Source organism: Arachis ipaensis, chromosome B6 (genome assembly GCF_059453495.1).
Source record: "Arachis ipaensis isolate K30076 ecotype BB chromosome B6, ASM5945349v1, whole genome shotgun sequence".
Classification (NCBI taxonomy): domain Eukaryota; kingdom Viridiplantae; phylum Streptophyta; class Magnoliopsida; order Fabales; family Fabaceae; genus Arachis; species Arachis ipaensis.
Genome location: NC_142441.1, coordinates 147,287,777 through 147,308,211, shown reverse-complemented (window position 1 = coordinate 147,308,211; position 20,435 = coordinate 147,287,777). Strand labels below are relative to the sequence as shown.

Below are 20,435 nucleotides of genomic sequence, written 5' to 3'. Positions count from 1 at the left end.
AAAAATTAAAATTCTTTGAAAACCAATTTAAGTATATTGGACAATTGGACTGGTACACTTCCCTTTTTAAGGTCCTCCAGTGGCACTTCAGGGATCAGTGGGCCTAACTTCCAAAAACTTGCATAAGATCGAGAACTATAGTAGTCAAGCAATTATTACCTACTTTTGTCAACACATTTGATCCAGTCCACAATTACTTATCGTAGGGACTAATAATGGCATGTAACATACACAATGCTACGTTAACTCAATGTTACCAAACACATTGTTTGAAAAGTAAAATTGACCTATTTATTATTAAATCTAAGTAATCATGTATTCATGCACTTATGTAGGAAAATTTTGCGAACTTAATAATCACGAGCGCCAAAACATTCACTTAATTTACGGCTAACCAAATGTTTTTCTACTGTACTCCAAACAAAATCCATCTAGAAATCTGGCGATGAAAGAAAACAATAAATACTAGCCCCTACCACCACTAAACTAGGCTAACCACATAATAAAATGCTACCAATAATCAAGGCATGACCACAATATTTAACAGAGATGAAGAACGGCCTAGATCGCACTAGAAGGTCCAGAACATATAATATCCCAAATGCAGAGACCATAAGACGAGCGAGCAGCAAGGAATGAACAATTACAAAGTAGGCATCAACCTTTAGTTTCTTCCACGTTTCTTTCCACTCTTCACCTCAGTTCCAGACTTTGATGAACTAGTTGCCTTCACCTTCACTTCTTCCATCTCTTTGGTTGAACCCTCCGAGTCCTCGCTCTCTGAATCTTTTACCTGCAATAAACTAGCTTTCATCTTGCCTGTGCCATTGGACTTCCCACCTTTGGTGGATTTTGATTTGGAAGCAGCACTCTTGGATGTTTCTTGCTTTGATTTTCCTGTCTTCGGAGTTTCTTGCTTAGACTTGGCAGAGGGTTTCGATACACTAACATCATCATCTTTTGGCTTGCTTATCTTCGAACCGTCAGAGTTCTTTGACTTGCCAGATGCTTTCGGTGCAGCATCAATAGATTTACTGCCACCTGTTTTGGGAGTATTGTCCTTGGTTTTGCGATCAACTTTGCTACTGTCTTTGGACTTCTGGCTCGACTTCCCAGATGATCCCTTTGATTTGCTGGATGTGGCTCCTCCACTATAAGGAGATTGAAGTGAAGATAATAAGACAACAATCAAGGGATGAAACATACACCAATTAGTAACATTTACAAACCTTTTAGAAAAAGCGGCCTTTTTCCCATCACTTGTTTTTCCTTTCTTCTTTGCTGGCTCGGGCAGGCTGAATATCATGACAAAAATAAATAAGGTCAAACATAAAAGCTGACAAACAAATCCACAGCACATCACCAACCATATACAGCAGTGACAACAAGATATCCATCAAACATGCACAACACAGCTGTATAACAATTAGACCAAGCACACATGGATATGCTTCCCGGAGGTTTGAAGCACAGAAACAAATCAATATTGATTTTTTTTTTGTGTTTGGGGGGGGAGGGGGGGGGGCATAACAATAAGTATATTCTACAATAAACGACACGACTTATAAGCAGCACTTACATGTCATTATCATCAGAAACATCAGGACTTCTATGCTCGCTCCCTTCCTCCTGTTAACATTATGGCCGTCATTAGTATTTATGCAATGCAGGAGAGTTTAAAATTATGAGACGAGACCCACCCCATCTGGAGCAGCACTATCAAGGATTTCCCATCTTTCCTTTTTAAGATTTAATATCTCCATATCACCATCATCATACAAAACCTAAATGGAAAAATCAAGATTGTCAGGAAAGACAAGAATCTAAGATAGACTGGGTTGTAAGATGTACCACTCAAATAGGAAACCATTCAACAAACAGAAGCCAAAATGTTTTGGTGAGTGACAGAACAGGAAGGAGATGGAAGGGTAAAGAGATGGTGGCATAGCTGCAAAATCACCTTGTGCTTCTTTTTGGAACGATCAAAGGAATCAACTACACCTTCATAATACCTGTAAAGAACATGCCAACAAGAATAGATTTTTATACTGTAATTGCACCAAAATGATAAGGGAATTTATGCACAAACACAGGCACATAATAGACTGAAAAACCAACCCAAATAAATTTATTTATAAAAAAGTTCAACATAGCGCCTGTTTCAACTAAATTCTTTATTCTCTACCAAAGTCCAATGGGCATGCTCAGCGATTATAAAAGCAGTTAAAACAAGAAAGAAATAAGCCTTTAAGAGAAATCTAAAGTTAACATTCTGTTGATGAATTGAATACCAAGAGTTCACGGAAACATCATCTCCTCCAGAAACATTCACTGTTTATAAATCTATTTCTTGATAGACTGCCAATATGAGATAAAGCAATATAATAACTGTTGATCAAGGCAGCAGCAATCAAGATGACATGTGTGGGGGCCTTGAAACCATATTATAAAGGAAACAAACAGCTTATGCAGACATGCTTGCATATAGCAAATTTCAGCTAAATTCACTAGTATATTACATTCAGTGTCCCAATTCAAATCTAATTTCCAGTTTTAGCATGTTGCAAATGAATAACACCAAGTACTCACATGTCATCATCTGGCCAAAACACTTTTACCCGTGTACCAACAAGACCTTCACCATCTTTGATATTTGATTCCTGGGACATAAGCCAAAAGATTAGGCAACCAAAATGAGAGTTGTAAGTGTACTCTACTTAACGAGCACAAGAAGAAGGAGGGTTTTGTGTGTGTTTGGGGGGGGGGGGTGTCAGAATTAGACTTTTTTGAATTGGTGTATACATTAAATATGTAGGCTGCACATAAATTACCATACTGATACTAAATACTATAAAGGTCGAATAAACCTAGAAGAAAGACAAAAGGCACAGAAAGGAAACAAATGGATTGAGCCGTGCTTACTAATCTTTCACCATAACAGCAAGCTAATGAGAAAGAAACAAACAGGATTTGACCGTACTGCATATATCTGACAGTGCATAGCTACTGCTAGATACACTAATAAACTCCAATAGAGCATCCACCCTAATAAATACATCACGAAGTCATAATTTCAAAAAGAAAAAAAACTAGATTCTTACATTTTCTTTTGCTGGAGTGCGCTTCCTCTTTGCACTTGTCTTGGGAGTCTCCTCTGGATGGTCATCTTTAGTTGATTTTGAAGCGGGCTTGGGTGACAACACCAATTCCTAAAGTAGAATCATTACTAAACAAACTGATATAATCTGAACAAATAACAGCATAGTTCCAAAAGCAGGGCAAGAAATGACAAAATACCTTCTCTTCATCTTTAGTGGCAGATTTTGCTATGCCCTTATCTGAGCTCACTTTGCCCGGTGCACGCTTTTTCTTGACCTCCGACTGCCTTGAGGAGGATCCAACACTACCCTTCTTGCTTTCTTCCACCTTCTTTGCTGACTGCTTTTTAGCATCTGCATCACTTATCCCGCTTCCCTTTTTATCTGAATCAGCTACAGTAGTCTTTTTCCCATCAGAACTACGATCAATTATCTTTTTTCCTGATCGCCTGGAGGGTTTTGCTTCTGAATCACTGGTTCCTTCATCCACCTTTTTCAAACCATCATCTGTGGCCACTTCTTTTATAGTGACTTCTTTTGCAGAGCTATCTTTCTTTTTGGACCGTACATGTTTCTTTGAATCGTTTTCATCCTTGTTTTCACTTGGCGAAGGAGAAGCGATATCAGGTTCACCTTCAGTTGTTTTGGGTGATGGAACCTTGGTGTCAGTCTCCTTGTCATTCTCTGATGGTTCTGCAGCCTCAACACACCCATCTTGTTGAGGAGAACTGGGAACTTCCTTTCTGTCACTTTTAGAGTCGGTCTGTTTTTCAGCTTCCTTCTCGACAGCAAGATGTGAACCCTCAGAAGGCTCAGCCGATCTTACTGATGGGTTGATTTTTCTTCCTCTCCTCTTAGTAGCTTGTACCAACTTTTTTTCACTTTTGTCGGGTTTACCAGCGTCCAAATCATTGGGCTCCTCCTTACCTGGCATATCAATACCTTTTGTCTGATTAGAACAATTGGTATCATCTTCCGTCTTTCCAGATTTTGAATCTACCAAAGCATCTTCTTCTCCAGCCTGTGCAATGCCATTGCTCATGACAGACTTAGGGGATCTGCCAGTGATAGAACTATCTTGCTGGGGTGGTTCAGCTTCTTTAGCATCCTCCCCGGCCACCTGGCGAAGCATAATTGAAATGTTCTAGTTTCCAGTTGCCCAGGATAAAAGAGAAAAAAGAAAAATTAACTCAAGAGAGAGAAGAACACACCTGTGCTGACTCCTCAACTGGCTCTTTCGTTGATTTGCTCTCACCTTCCTGGAAGATAAGACACTTATTAGCTACCATGTCATGAAAATTATCCAACTGAATCAGAATATCATTAAGATAAAAACAGAGAGATATACCACATGCTCACTCGTAGCACATGCATCATTTTGCTCCATGCTTCCAGGTGTATCTTGGCATATTGAAGCAAGAACATTACTGTAATTATCCAAAGAAATGCCCAATGTATTCACTGCTTGCACCAAAGAAGGTTTAAGCTTGCTTGCACTACATTCAAGGACTCTCTCCCCCAACTTTCGAGCGATTGGCAAAACTTCCTGAATCACAATGATATTGATCATGAAAATTTATATAATTTGAGAACAAAACGTGCTATAATTAAATATAAAAGAATTGTAACCAACCTCATTGTCTTTCTTTACACTGCCTAAGATTGGGGAAAGTAATTCCAGGGGAATATCTTCACTTTCCTCTATAACAAGGGTCATGATAGTTTCCATAGATGAAAAAACATTCTCTGGATGTTCCTCCCTGTAAGTTTCAAATCAAGCTTGTCAACTCCATTCACACTACAAACACCAACTCTAATCATTAAATAAATTTTTATCACTTTTACAATATCACCATTACATCAATTTATTAATCTAGTCAAGTCCATCTAGTGGGAAAGAAAACCTTTTGATTGATGTAATGATAATGCTCATTCTACATAGCCTAATAGCAATTGTAAACAATCAGTAAAAGATGTAACATGCCTTGCTAAGAACTAATGATTGGGATGCTGGACATTGTCTTGGATCTCTTTTGTTACAAAAAAGAAATTCTATTATGGAGAATAGACAGATATGTAAAAATGACGTTCATTTAATTAATGTTCTCATATACTAATACTACCGACATTCATATTATATGCTTTTTCTATGCTAATAATATTATTATTAAAGTGGAATAAATGTCAAAACCTAGCAACACAAAAAAAAAATCAAGTGGCACTGGCAAGTCACCGGAAACTAACATAATTATCATTTAAAAAGACAAATCAATAGCAATTAATTCTCAAAAACTTGCCAGCTGAATGAAAAAGCTTAGGTAGAATATATTCTAAAAGATTACATCATAAAGTAACTAATAAAATCATCAAAAATTATGTTTCAAAGAACTTTATATACAGCAGCTCTTACCTAACAGACTTCAGGAAATGCTTAAACATCTCTACAATCAGGGTATCACATTCCAGATCCAACATTACCACACACGACCTGACTTTTGCAACTGTTTCGAGAATTGAAGTCCTCTTTGTATATGATCGGCTTGCCATATCATGCAGACTTTCAAATGAAGATACAATTAATTGAAAAACCTCCTGAAAGAGAAAATTATATTGGTAAAAAATTGAGACATAATTCATGATAAAAGAAGCACCAACCAATTTGTGGTATAAAATAATCATGCACACCTTCATCTGGTCATCGTCATAAGGAGCATCAGGTGCAGTTATTCTTGTTATCTCACTGATGCAAGAGGCAACTGCGACTTTAACATCAACATCCGAATGCTTGAAAAGTTTATCTGCAATTAATGCTTTCAACGCCGGAGAGAGTGCATTTTGTGTAGATTGGCTAGGTGACTGTTCAACCCTTGATAGGCAATTCTCAATTTGCTGCAGTGCCAGTGGGACACATGTATTAAGCAATCAACCTTATTATCAAGTTTCATCAAAAACGGAATTCTTGATTTGACTTTACTTCAAATCATGTTCATCTTAAACACTTCTCAGAGAATATTGAACACTCCTTTTGTTTTGCAAAATGTGCAATATTTCTCAAAACCCCCAACCCCTAATTTTCTCCAAGAACAGCAACATCAAATGACCAACTTAAGTGTAGGTAAAGAATGAACAAGAAACAGACATCTAAAACCACACACATACTACTCAATATAGGAAGACAGCTTTTGCTCAGGTCAAAGTCTGGGCTTTCCCAAACAGGAAACCATCATTCTGTGGACATTAAGAAGAATCAAAATTGACAGCCAAGTTTGGCCAGTGGAACATTACCAATTTATGTAATTTCTCCAACACAATATTAAGCATATCAACAAACACTAGTATAATGAGGCTTTTTCATAAATAAGAACACCCTACTGTAACATAAGAGCCACTAATGATAAAAATTTTGCACATAATTTCTTTCTCTTTTATATTAAAACCATAAAACCTGCTTTTTCATAGCCAAGTACAGTGTTCTGGCAGCCACAACACTGTTGCAGCACCCACCGTATCAGCATTGCAGTAGTCACAGCAAAACCAAAATTTAAAACTGTGGCCAAGACTTTAACTTGTAAATATAAGATATATGGATTCAAAATTAAAATTTGATATCATGATCATATGTTTAACCTAAGTGACTGGATGAGTAAATTTTCCTTGTTACCAACCATTAACAGCAAACATTTAATGTTTTGTAGTAAAAATTATTATGCTATCATATGATTTTATACGATGATATTTTCTCCCAAAATGAAATCTAATACAGAATAATTTTATCTACAGCAAATGCTACTTATCAAAGAGAAATCCAAACACACCCAGCAGTATCTTCCACTATCCCGAACAATAACTCTCTGTAATCAATAAAAACTACACAAGACAGCATACAATTCCATGTTTGCCACTTGCATCAATCTTTTATATCAGCTCAGTCAGTAGATGCGGGCAACTAAAACGTTTTGTTTTTCCTTAAGCAGACAACAGTAGATATTAATGTAACTCACACTCTATCCCAGCACATTGTATACTCAGTAGTCAGTACGGCTAGAGAAGTGGCAAAAGAGCATCACACGTGTAAATACTAAAATAATATTACGAGACAATGTGTTCGGAATCTCAAATACAAAAGGCTTCATTTCATTCACACAAATAATTCATTCAAGTGACAATAAATTAGCAATCTAATTCACTTCCAAATCATCCCCCTGCATCAAAATTTGAGGACTTGCAAACAATTGAAATTTTTTTTACAAAATTTAAGAATACGGAGCAATATCAGATTTCTACAAATTCAAAAGAAGAACAGAAGAAACACAGAATCAGCAAACGTAACACATCTGCAACTCAAAAACTGATTCACGAATCTTTTGAAAATGAGGTTCAGCAAACAACACAGCACGATACCGTACAGGTATGGAATCACAAGCAAAAGGAAACCATTGTTAACGGTTTAGGGTTAACAACGATTGATGAAAATAACTGAAGGGGAAAAAAAAAGAAAAGAAAAAGAAAGCGCTTACATCGAGAAGAGGTAGAAGTTCGTCGACGGATGAAGGAGGATCTAGAAGCTTGTTCCCAGCTTCACGAAGCTGCTCTTCGAGCTGCCTCTCAGCAGAAGCCATTGTTAACGGTCCTTCAAGGGGGGTTCTCTTCTTCGCAGATCTCACAAACGTTGTCTCACTCACTCCATCGAAACCCTAGAAACCACTCTTTCTCTCTCAATTCCAAATCGGAACCCTAAATGCGGAAATGAACACACACAGAGAAAGGTTAGGGTTTTTCGCTCAATGTTTTATTTTTCCTCTCTTTTACTTTTCTTTCTTCCGTTCCGATACAGAGAAACGGAGAGAGGGGGGAGAGAGAGAGTAAAGTGTGTTTCTTTTTTTTTTTTTTTCTGGTTGTGTGAGAAAATTAAAGACAGGGAAATGATTTATATGCGAGTTAAAGAAAATGAGAATTGGAAAAAAGGAAACTAATTTTTTGTTTTATTGAAAGTTTTTGTGGATTTTAATTTGGGCGGTTCAAAGGAGAATTGAGGCTCGGATCTCGCGGGGTCTGTGAATTTAAGTTAAAGTTGGGTTTTGAAATCCGCGTTTTGGATTTTCATTTGTGGTTTTGAGGTCCACGTAGCTATTGCGTCACCCAGGATTTTTTAACTTTTTTACCATAATTTGGTTTGGTATTTAATGCAAGATTTGACATATATATTTTACTATATATATCCCTTATATTTTAGAATATTTTTAAAATTTTATTTAATATTAGTCAATAAATTATTACATACACAATATAAAATTTAAATTTTTAACACTAATTTAAGTAAATTAATTATTAATTTACTATATTAATTTAATTTAATTTTATATTATAAAACATTATTAAAAAAATTAGGTAACCAATATTTTTTATTTTGTGTTACATTTGTATTGATGTTAACAAATTTAATTATTTTTATATTAAAAATATTAACTAATTATTTTATCAATTTATAAGTCTAAAACAAATATTAACAACATTGAATTAAATATATATAAGTTCAATTTCCATACTTAGTAAAAATTAATTTTATATAAATAATTAATTATGTATTATCATATTTGTAATGTAATTGTTTCAATTAACTAAATAATTATATAAACACATAAATTTAGTTAAAATAATTGTACATTTAAATTAATCTCAATATACATATAAAAATGTATTAATATTTTGATATTCTTTTAGTACAATATATATTTAATTTTTTCCACTGTATTATCCAACCCGATAAGTCAAGGATTAATTTATCGTAGATATGAATTGTTATTTAGAAGTTTGTCGCTGACTAATTAATTGTTGTATATGCGATACAGGATTCAAACTCTCAATATATATTTAAACGAATTAGTAAACTAACTATTAGATCAATTCAAATTATTTACAATATAGATTGAATTAGTTGAATATGTATAATATTATAAAAAGAATTCTACAGAAATAATTAATTTTACCTTCTCTCCTCAATAAAAGTATTTAATTAGTTGGCTGAATTAAAGTTTATATTCATTTGACTGAATAACAACATTAAATTTTTCTTCACGTATAGTATTTTTTCAAATTATTGTTTCAATTATTCTCCATATATAAGTCATTTTTTGATACAATTTTTTACAAGTAGTTTATATTTATGCGTGCACGTTTATTTTCGTGCTGTTATTGCACGTTCTTCTTCTTCTTCTTCTTTGTTATTTTTCTCTTTCGTTATCGTCCTCACTAACACCACCTCCTCTTCCTTCTACTCCTCCTTCTTTTTTCATTGAAATTTCTTCTCCTCCTTCCTTTTCCTCTTTATCCTCCATCATCAGTTATCTCGTTATTGAATATAATGAAAAATTCAAGTTCAGATTGTCAATTGAACCAGAACGAAATTGATTATTGTTATGAATCCAATCAAGTAGTTGAGGTGTGGTTCGATTCTACTTAATTTTTTCGTTAGTAGTTTATGATTCTGTAGGTGAATAATGTTTTATATTTATCATATTTGTAATGTAATTGTTTAAATTAACTAAATAATTATATAAACACATAAATTTTAGTTAAAATTATTGTACATCAAAATTAATCTCAATATACATAAAAAAATGTATTAATATTTCGATATTCTTTAGTACAATATATATTGAATTTTTTTTTTCACTGTATTCTCCAACCCGATAAGTCAAGGATTAATTTATCGTATATATGAATTGTTATTTGGAAGTTTGTCGCTGACTAATTAATTGTTGTATATGCGATACAGGATTCAAACTCTCAATATTTATTTATGCGAACTAGTAAACTAACAATTAGACCAATTCAAATTATTTACAATATAGATTGAATTAGTTGAATATGTAAACTATTACCAGAAGAATTCTATAGAAATAATTAATTTCACCTTCTCTCCTCAATAAATGTATTTAATTAGTTGCCTGAATTAAAGCTTATATTCATTTGACTCAATAACAACATTAAATTTTTCTTCATGTATAGTATTTTTTCAAATTATTGTTTCAATATTCTTCCTATATAAGTAATTTTTTGATACAATTTTATACAAGTCGTTTATATTTACGCGTGCACGTTTATTTTCGTGCTGTTATTGCACGTTCTTCTTCTTCTACTTCTTATTCTTCTTCTTGCTGTACGTTCTTCTTCTTCTTCCTCTTCTTCTTCTTCTTCTTCTTTGTTATTTTTCTCTTTCGTTATCATCCTCACTAACACCACATCCTCCTCCTTCTACTCCTCCTTCTTTTTTCATTTTAATTTCTTCTCCTTCTTCCTTTTCCTCCTTATCCACCATCATCAGTTATCTCGTTATTGAATATAATGAATAATTCAAGTTCAGATTGTCAATTGAACCAGAACGAAATTGATTATTGTTATGAATCCAATTAAGCGGCTGGGGTGTGATTCAATTCTACTTAATTTTTTTGTTAGTAGTTTATGATTCTGTAGGTGAATAATATTTCATATTTATCATATTTGTAATGTATTTGTTTAAATTAACTAAGTAATTATATAAACACATAAATTTTAGTTAAAATAATTGTACATCAAAATTAATCTCAATATACATATAAAAATGTATTAATATTTTGATATTCTTTTAGTACAATATATATTGATTTTTTTTTCACTGTATTCTACAACCCGATAAGTCAAGGATTAATTTATCGTAGATATAAATTGTTATTTAGAAGTTTGTCGGTGACTAATTAATTGTTGTATATGCGATACATGATTCAAACTCTCAATATTTATTTAAGCGAACTAGTAAACTAACTATTAGACCAATTAGATTGAATTAGTTGAATATGTATACTATTACTAGAAGAATTCTATAGAAATAATTAATTTTACCTTCTCTCCTCAATAAAAGTATTTAATTAGTTGCCTGAATTAAAGCTTATATTCATTTGACTAAATAATAACATTAAATTTTTCTTCATGTATAGTATTTTTTCAAATTATTGTTTCAATTATCCCTGTATAAGTCATTTTCTAATACAATTTTATACAAGTCATTTATATTTACGCGTGCATGTTTATTTTCGTGCTGTTATTGTACGTTCTTCTTCTTCTACTTTTTATTCTTCTTGCTGCACGTTCTTCTTCTTCTTCCTCTTCTTCTTTTTCTTCTTCTTCTTTGTTATTTTTCTCTTTCGTTATCGTCCTCACTAACACCACCTCCTCCTCCTTTTTTCATTGTAATTTATTCTCCTCATTCCTTTTCCTCCTTATCCTCCATCACCAGTTATCTCGTTATTGAATATAATGAATATTTCAAGTTCAGATTGTCAATTGAACCAGAACGAAATTGATTATTATTTTGAATCCAATCAAGTGGCTGAGGTGTGGTTCAATTCTACTTAATTTTTTCGTTAGTAGTTTATGATTCTGTAGGTGAATAATGTTTCATATTTATCATATTTGTAATGTAATTGTTTAAATTAACTTAATAACTATATAAACACATAAATTTTAGTTAAAATTATTGTACATCAAAATTAATCTCAATATACATATAAAAAAGTATTAATATTTTAATATTCTTTTAGTACAATATATATTGAATTTTTTTTTCACTGTATTCTCCAACCCGATAAGTCAAGGATTAATTTATCGTAGATATGAATTGTTATTTAGAAGTTTGTCGGTGACTAATTAATTGTTATATATGCGATACATGATTCAAACTCTCAATATTTATTTAAGCGAACTAGTAAACTAACTATTAGACCAATTCAAATTATTTACAATATAGATTGAATTTGTTGAATATGTATACTATTACCAGAAGAATTCTACAGAAATAATTAATGTTACCTTCTCTCCTCAATAAAAAGTATTTAATTAGTTGCCTGAATTAAAGTTTATATTCATTTGAGTGAATAACAACATTAAATTTTTCTTCACTTCCTCTTCTTCTTCTTTTTCTTCTTTGTTATTTTTCTCTTTCGTTATCGGTCTCACTAACACCACCTCCTCCTCCTTCTACTCCTCCATCCTTTTTCATTGTAATTTTTTCTCTTCCTTCCTTTTCCTCCTTATCCTCTATCATCAGTTATCTCGTTATTGAATATAATGAATAATTCAAGTTTAGATTGTCAATTGAACCAGAACAAAAGTGATTATTGTTTTGAATCCAATCAAGCGGCTGAGGTGTGGTTTGATTCTACTTAATTATTTCGTTAGTAGTTTATGATTCTATAGGTGAATAATATTTCATATTTATCATATTTGTAATGTAATTGTTTAAATTAACTAAATAATTATATAAACACATAAATTTTAGTTAAAATTATTGTACATCAAAATTAATATCAATATACATATAAAAATGTATTAATATTTTGATATTCTTTTAGTACAATATATATTGATTTTTTTTTCACAGTATTCTCCAACCCGGTAAGTCAATGATTAATTTATCGTAGATATGAATTGTTATTTGGAAGTTTGTAGCTGACTAATTAATTGTTGTATATGCGATACAGGATTAAAACCCTCAATATTTATTTAAGCGAACTTGTAAACTAACTATTAGACCAATTCAAATTATTTACAAATATAGATTGAATTAGTTGAATATGTATACTATTACCAGAAGAATTCTACGAAAATAATTAATTGTACCTTCTCTCCTCAATAAAAGTATTTAATTAGTTGCCTGAATTAAAGTTTATATTCATTTGACTGAATAACAACATTAAATTTTTCTTCACGTATAGTTTTTTTTCAAATTATTGTTTCAATTATTCTCCATATATAAGTCATTTTTTGATACAATTTTATACAAGTCGTTTATATTTACGCGTGCACGTTTATTTTTGTGCTGTTATTGTACGTTCTTCTTCTTCTACTTCTTCTTCTTCTTGCTGCACATTCTTCTTCTTCTTCCTCTTCTGCTTCTTCTTCTTTGTTATTTTTCTCTTTCGTTATCATCCTCACTAACACCACATCCTCCTCCTTCTACTCCTCCTTCTTTTTTCATTTTAATTTTTTCTCCTCCTTATCTTCCATCATCAGTTATCTCGTTATTGAATATAATGAATAATTCAAGTTCAGATTGTTAATTGAACCAGAACGAAATTGATTATTGTTTTGAATCCAATTAAGCGGCTGGGGTGTGGTTTGATTCTACTTAATTTTTTCGTTAGTAGTTTATGATTCTGTAGGTGAATAATATTTCATATTTATCATATTTGTAATGTATTTGTTTAAATTAACTAAGTAATTATATAAACACATAAATTTTAGTTAAAATAATTGTACATCAAAATTAATCTCAATATACATATAAAAATGTATTAATATTTTGTTATTCTTTTAGTACAATATATATTGATTTTTTTTCACTGTATTCTCCAACCCGATAAGTCAAGGATTAATTTATCGTAGATATAGATTGTTATTTAGAAGTTTGTCGGTGACTAATTAATTGTTGTATATGCGATACATGATTCAAACTCTCAATATTTATTTAAGCGAACTAGTAAACTAACTATTAGACCAATTCAGATTATTTACAATATAGATTGAAATAGTTGAATATGTATACTATTACTAGAAGAATTCTATAGAAATAATTAATTTTACCTTCTCTCCTCAATAAAAGTATTTAATTAGTTGCCTGAATTAAAACTTATATTCATTTGACTAAATAACAACATTAAATTTTTCTTCATGTATAGTATTTTTTCAAATTATTGTTTCAATTATTCTCCATATATAAGTCATTTTTTGATACAATTTTATACAAGTCGTTTATATTTACGCGTGCACGTTTATTTTCGTGCTGTTATTGTACGTTCTTCTTCTTCTACTTTTTCTTCTTCTTCTTCCTCTTCTTCTTTTTCTTCTTCTTCTTTGTTATTTTTCTCTTTCGTTATCGTTCTCACTAACAATACCTCCTCCTCCTTTTTTCATTGTAAATTATTCTCCTCATTCCTTTTCCTCCTTATCCTCCATCATCAGTTATCTCGTTATTGAATATAATGAATAATTCAAGTTCAGATTGTCAATTGAACTAGAACGAAATTGATTATTGTTTTGAATCCAATCAAGTGGCTGAGGTGTGGTTCGATTCTACTTAATTTTTTCGTTAGTAGTTTATGATTCTGTAGGTGAATAATGTTTCATATTTATCATATTTGTAATGTAATTGTTTAAATTAACTAAATAATTATATAAACACATAAATTTTAGTTAAAATTATTGTACATCAAAATTAATCTCAATATACATATAAAAAAGTATTAATATTTTGATATTCTTTTAGTACAATATATATTGAATTTTTTTTTCACTGTATTCTCCAATCCGATAAGTCAATGATTAATTTATCGTAGATATGAATTGTTATTTAGAAGTTTGTAGCTGACTAATTAATTGTTGTATATGCGATACAGGATTCAAACTCTCAATATTTATTTAAGCGAACTAGTAAACTAACTATTAGACCAATTCAAATTATTTACAAATATATATTGAATTAGTTGAATATGTATACTATTACCAGAAGAATTCTACGGAAATAATTAATTTTACCTTCTCTCCTCAATAAAAGTATTTAATTAGTTGCCTGAATTAAAGTTTATATTCATTTGACTGAATAACAACATTAAATTTTTCTTCACGTATAGTATTTTTTCAAATTATTGTTTCAATTATTCTCCATATATAAGTCATTTTTTGATACAATTTTATACAAGTCGTTTATATTTACGCGTGCACGTTTATTTTCGTGTTGTTATTGCACGTTCTTCTTGCTGCACGTTCTTCTTCTTCTTGCTGCACGTTCTTCTTCTTCTTCCTCTTCTTTTTCTTCTTCTTCTTTGTTATTTTTCTCTTTCGTTATTGTCATCACTAACACCACATCCTCCTCCTTCTACTCCTCCTTCTTTATTCATTTTAGTTTTTTCTCCTCCTTCCTTTTCCTCCTTATCCTCCATCATCAGTTATCTCGTTATTGAATATAATGAATAATTCAAGTCCAGATTGTCAATTGAACCAGAACGAAATTGGTTATTGTTTTAAATCCAATCAAGCGGTTGGGGTGTGGTTCGATTCTACTTAATTTTTTCGTTAGTAGTTTATGATTCTGTAGGTGAATAATATTTCATATTTATCATATTTGTAATGTAATTGTTTAAATTAACTAAGTAATTATATAAACACATAAATTTTAGTTAAAATAATTGTACATCAAAATTAATCTCAATATACATATAAAAATGTATTAATATTTTGATATTCTTTTAGTACAATATATATTGATTTTTTTTTCACTGTATTCTCCAACCCGATAAGTCAAGGATTAATTTATCATAGATATGAATTGTTATTTAGAAGTTTGTCGGTGACTAATTAATTGTTATATATGCGATACATGATTCAAACTCTCAATATTTATTTAAGCAAACTAGTAAACTAACTATTAGACCAATCCAAATTATTTACAATATAGATTGAATTAGTTGAATATGTATACTATTACCAGAAGAATTCTACAGAAATAATTAATTTTACCTTTCTCCTCAATAAAAGTATTTAATTAGTTGCATGAATTAAAGTTTATATTCATTTGACTGAATAACATCATTAAATTTTTCTTCACTTATTATTCTTCTTCTTCTTCTTTGTTATTTTTCTCTTTCGTTATCGGTCTCACTAACACCACCTCCTCCTCCTTCTACTCCTCCATCTTTTTTCATTGTAATTTCTTCTCTTCCTTCCTTTTCCTCCTTATCCTCCATCATCAGTTATCTCGTTATTGAATATAATGAATAATTCAAGTTCAGATTGTCAATTGAACCAGAATGAAATTGATTATTGTTTTGAATCCAATCAAGTGGCTGAGGTGTGGTTTGATTCTACTTAATTATTTCGTTAGTAGTTTATGATTCTGTAGGTGAATAATATTTCATATTTATCATATTTGTAATCTAATTGTTTAAATTAACTAAATAATTATATAGACACATAAATTTTAGTTAAAATTATTGTACATCAAAATTTATCTCAATATACATATAAAAATGTATTAATATTTTGATATTCTTTTAGTACAATATATATTGATTTTTTTTTACTGTATTATCCAACCCGATAAGTCAATGATTAATTTATCGTAGATATAAATTGTTATTTAGGAGTTTGTCGGTGACTAATTAATTGTTGTATATGCGATACATGATTCAAACTCTCAATATTTATTTAAGCGAACTAGTAAATTAACTATTAGACCAATTCAAATTATTTACAATATAGATTGAATTAGTTGAATATGTATACTATTACCAGAAGAATTCTACGGAAATAATTAATTTTACCTTCCCTCCTCAATAAAAGTATTTAATTAGTTGTCTGAATTAAAGTTTATATTCATTTGACTGAATAACAACATTAAATTTTTCTTCACGTATAGTTTTTTTTCAAATTATTGTTTCAATTATTCTTCATATATAAGTCATTTTTTTATTCAATTTTATACAAGTCGTTTATATTTACGCGTGCACGTTTATTTTGTGCTGTTATTGCACGTTCTTCTTCTTCTACTTCTTCTTCTTCTTGCTGCACGTTCTTCTTCTTCTTCCTCTTCTTCTTCTTCTTCTTCTTCTTCTTCTTTGTTATTTTTCATTTCGTTATCATCCTCACTAACACCACATCCTCCTCCTTCTACTCCTCCTTTTTTTTTCATTTTAATTTCTTCTCCTCCTTCCTTTTCCTCCTTATCCTCCATCATCAGTTATCTCGTTATTGAATATAATGAATAATTCAAGTTCAGATTGTCAATTGAACCAGAACGAAATTGATTATTGTTTTGAATCCAATTAAGCGGCTGGGGTGTGGTTCGATTCTACTTAATGTTTTCGTTAGTAGTTTATGATTCTGTAGGTGAATAATATTTCATATTGTACGAGAAGTCTCTGGTACGGGTTGAAGGGTGGATCGGGAACCTGCGGATCAAAGCGGAAGCCGGGTCGCTTGACTGGAGCAATGGGGGGGAGGTACCTGCAAAGATACTCCGACGCTCAAGTCAGAATGGATCTGAGAGGTGTAAGATGTGTGGAATGAATGAATACCTGAAGGGACCTGGGTCCTCTTATTTATAGGTGATGGTGAATATCTTATCTTATCTTATCTGGCTAAGATAAGGGAGACGTTTGAATTCGAAAGTCGGTTTAGGATTTCCAGAGGGCCAGTTTTGAGCCTTCTAGGAGAGAGAGGCAGGTCGGACCCGAGGTGCCAGGTTCGAGCTCAACCTCGGGTCCGGGATCCGCGGGCTGGATCCATAACAGTTGCCCCCGCAGCGGGAGAGCGAGCGAGGTCAGTCTGTCGCTGGGAGATGCTGTTTTTTCTACGGGTTTAGGCCTTTAGTGGCCGTTTGGTTATTCTAAGGTGAGGTCGGCGCCTCGGTTTCGTCTCGTGGAAGATTCGTCTGACCGTTTTGGTCTGACGTGACCCTTCCGTGTCTGCTGCACCTGTTGCGTTCTTCGAGGCGTGATTTATTAATTGCTTTTTCCAAGGGGGCATTTATTGTGAGGGGGCTTTTCCCTTTTTTGCCCTTACTTTGTTTTGCTTTCCGGGGGTGTTTGCGTTATTTTACTTTTTCAAATCTGTTTTGGTTTTCTTCCTTCAGTTCCCTCGTTTTGCTTCATTTCTCTATTTGCTCTCTTCTTCCAAAAGAGCATTTTCTTCTTTCCTTTCGCACTCTGTGGTTTTGGTTTGATCTTCTGCCGTATCATCTTCTCCTTGGGTTTATTTCCTTCGCATTATCAGGTTGGTGTTCTTCTGCTTCTTTCTGTTTCCTTTTATCTTCCTTCGTGTTTTGTTTTGTCTCTGCCTAGTGTAGATTAGAATTTTGTTTTCTGGTGTATGATGGCATTGTGTTATGGTAGATAGGTCTGTTGGGGTAGTGGGTTTTGTAAGGGGGCGAGCGCCGTCGTATAATTGGTGGCGTTTAGTAGTGTTTGTTTGGTTTGATCCACCGTTTTCTGCCGCGGGGTTTGGCTGACGGTGGTGCTCGTCGCTATTTTAGGTATGGCTCGTCGAAGGACTGAGGGTGTGAGGGCTCCGGTGGCCCCGGCGGGGGTTGTCCCCGATCTTTTTTCTTGGGTCACAAGTGACGTGTGGGGGACGCCGTCGCGAATGACGGAGGCGGACCTTCAGCGGCTCTGTGATCAAGGAGCTGTTTGTGGGGGTGGCGACGCCGAACGCCATTATGAGCTTTCCCTCCCTGGGGTTGACGAGAGGGTCTGCTATACTAACCTTGACTCCCCGACTGTGCCGGATTGGATGTGGGTGTACGAGGCGATGTTTACCCGGCTCGGCGTTCGGCTCCCCTTTTCTCCATTTGTTCAACAGTTATTGAGTCGGTGCTCCATGGCGCCGTCCCAGTTACATCCGAATAGCCGGGCGGCGATACGGTCTTTCGAGCTTGTTTGCGAGTTTTTGGAGCTTCCTGCCTCGGTAAACGTCTTCCTTTTTCTCTTCTTGTGTACCCTTCCAACTAAGGAGGGGAAGCACAAGAAGGGATATGTGTCTTTTAGGGCTCAGCCTCATCGTCGAGTCTTCGGGTTGTACGAAGATTCTTTTCATGGTTTTAAGAGTGGGTATTTTAAGGTTCGTCCCGCAAGGGGGCATCATCCTTTTTGGCTGACATTGGAGAGTGAGCGTCGGTTCCCCACCTATTGGAACTTTAAGGCGGGGCCGTCGGTGTTTACTCGGGTTTCGAAAGAGTTCCTTTCCTCGGAGGAGCGGGATGTCGCTCTTGTTCTGTGGCAGTTGTTTGGAGAGCGTCCTCTTAATCCTCGGGATGTGATGGGTGATCCGGTTGCTTGTCGGTCGTATGTTGGTGTGTGTCTGTTCTTTCCTTTGGTTTTTATGTTTGTTTTCCCGTTTTTGTAACTTGGGATTTTTGTTTTCTTTCAGTTGAGATGGCTGGTGGTTTGACTTCCTTGGCACGGTTGAAGGCGGCGATGGCCCAGGAGGAGGGGTCGTCATCTCCAGCTACTCCTGTTTCTAACCCTGCCGTGGATTCTCAGCCGGTTTCTCAGGAGGTGGTTTCCTCGGGTGCGCGGGCCGATGCTCAAGTTTCTCCTGGTCCTGCGAATTCTCCTGAAGTCATCGTGGTGACGGCTACTGAGGCTTCTCGGAAGAGAAAAAGGCCTGAGGACCCGAGCAGTGAGACTTTTGAGGAGGAGGGTTTGGTGCCTAGTGTGATGGATCGTCGTTTCGATGCCCCGGGTTTTATTGATCAACATTTGATGCCTGGTACGGAGCCGTTTTTTTATGGTTGCGATGTTTCGTTCCAGGCCAAGTCGGTGTACCGTGCCCTCCTTCGATCTGCTGTCGTTGTTCGGAAGGCTGAGCCCGTGATGGCTCAGGTTGGTTTGCTGGATAAGAAACTCCGTCACTCTCAGGCTGAAATGGTTAAGCTGAAGGAGAAGCTTGAGGCTGCCGAGATTGCGAGGGAAAAGGCAGCGAAGTCTTCTGAGGAGGCCGGGGCAGAGATTCTTCGGCTTTCCGAGGTTGAGACTTCGCTTCTTTCCCAATTGGCAGAGGAGTGGCAGCGAGCTTCAGATGCAGGTTCTCAAGCTGCCGTGCTTCTCGCTGAGTCGGAGGCTCTGAAGGCCGAGATTGCTGCTTTGAAGAGGGAGAAGACGGAATTGTTGGATGATGCAAAGGATGCGATTGCGGCTACCGAGGAGACAATGAAGGCTCAGGCTTTAGTGCTGGCTCCGGGAGTGGATGTGTCCGTGATGGGAGCCTTCAAGATTGTTCGTGACGGCCAGATTGTCGACCTTGAGTAGCTTTTTTATCTTTGTAATTTTTATGTTGAACTGTTTGTTTTTGAATATTTTGGATGGCCAAGGGCCGTGACATTGGGTTCTGTTTAATGGTATTTTCGGCCGTTCAGGCCTTTGTATGTTCCGTATTATGGTTTTTTCGGCCGTTCGGGCCTTTTTATGTGTTTTATTTTGAGCTATTCCGTTTGTTTTCTTGGACTGTCGTTTGGTCGGATTTTTGTGGATATCCGTGTGCTGGGCCTGGGGGGTGATCAGTCCCCCAGTCGTGGCCGTGTCTTTTGTTCCGTATTTGGGACGGTTAGAAAGGTGAAAATAGCTTTTAACGAAATATTTATTTAAGGTCGGGCCTCATTAAAACCCTCCGTCTTCGGGGGGAAAGAGTACCCGGGATAGATACTTAAGCGAAAATTTAAAATTCAGGTTTTGTAAAATACAAATAAGAAGGGGTGACCTAGTTAGGTCGGCCTAAGTGTAGTATCGCCGTAAGTTGGTGGTGTTCCAGGTC

At 34.2% G+C, this 20,435-nt stretch overlaps 1 protein-coding gene across 1 annotated transcript; it reads right to left on the bottom strand.

The window, feature by feature from the left end:
• Positions 1-332: 332 nt before the first annotated feature.
• Positions 333-7,914, bottom strand: LOC107605418 (transcriptional regulator). The gene is made up of 14 exons (XM_016307296.3): positions 7,616-7,914; positions 5,784-5,987; positions 5,509-5,690; positions 4,732-4,858; positions 4,447-4,644; positions 4,310-4,357; positions 3,298-4,218; positions 3,102-3,209; positions 2,590-2,660; positions 1,961-2,012; positions 1,701-1,784; positions 1,580-1,629; positions 1,230-1,295; positions 333-1,151 (listed from the first exon to the last, which is right to left on the bottom strand). The coding sequence occupies exons 1-14, from the start codon at positions 7,715-7,717 to the stop codon at positions 665-667; spliced, it is 2,700 nt and encodes an 899-aa protein (XP_016162782.1). The 5' UTR covers positions 7,718-7,914; the 3' UTR covers positions 333-664.
• Positions 7,915-20,435: the final 12,521 nt, after the last annotated feature.

What these genes read in the sequence shown, in the direction of transcription:
- LOC107605418 (XM_016307296.3), bottom strand. Translation starts at nt 7,717, where the DNA reads ATGGCTTCTGCTGAGAGGCAGCTCGAAGAGCAGCTTCGTGAAGCTGGG. An exon ending in CCACTAAAGATGAAGAGAAG is followed by an intron (nt 3,210 to 3,297) that starts GTATTTTGTCAT and finishes ATTCTACTTTAG; the next exon opens with GAATTGGTGTTGTCACCCAA. An exon ending in ATAGTGCTGCTCCAGATGGG is followed by an intron (nt 1,630 to 1,700) that starts GTGGGTCTCGTC and finishes TAATGTTAACAG; the next exon opens with GAGGAAGGGAGCGAGCATAG.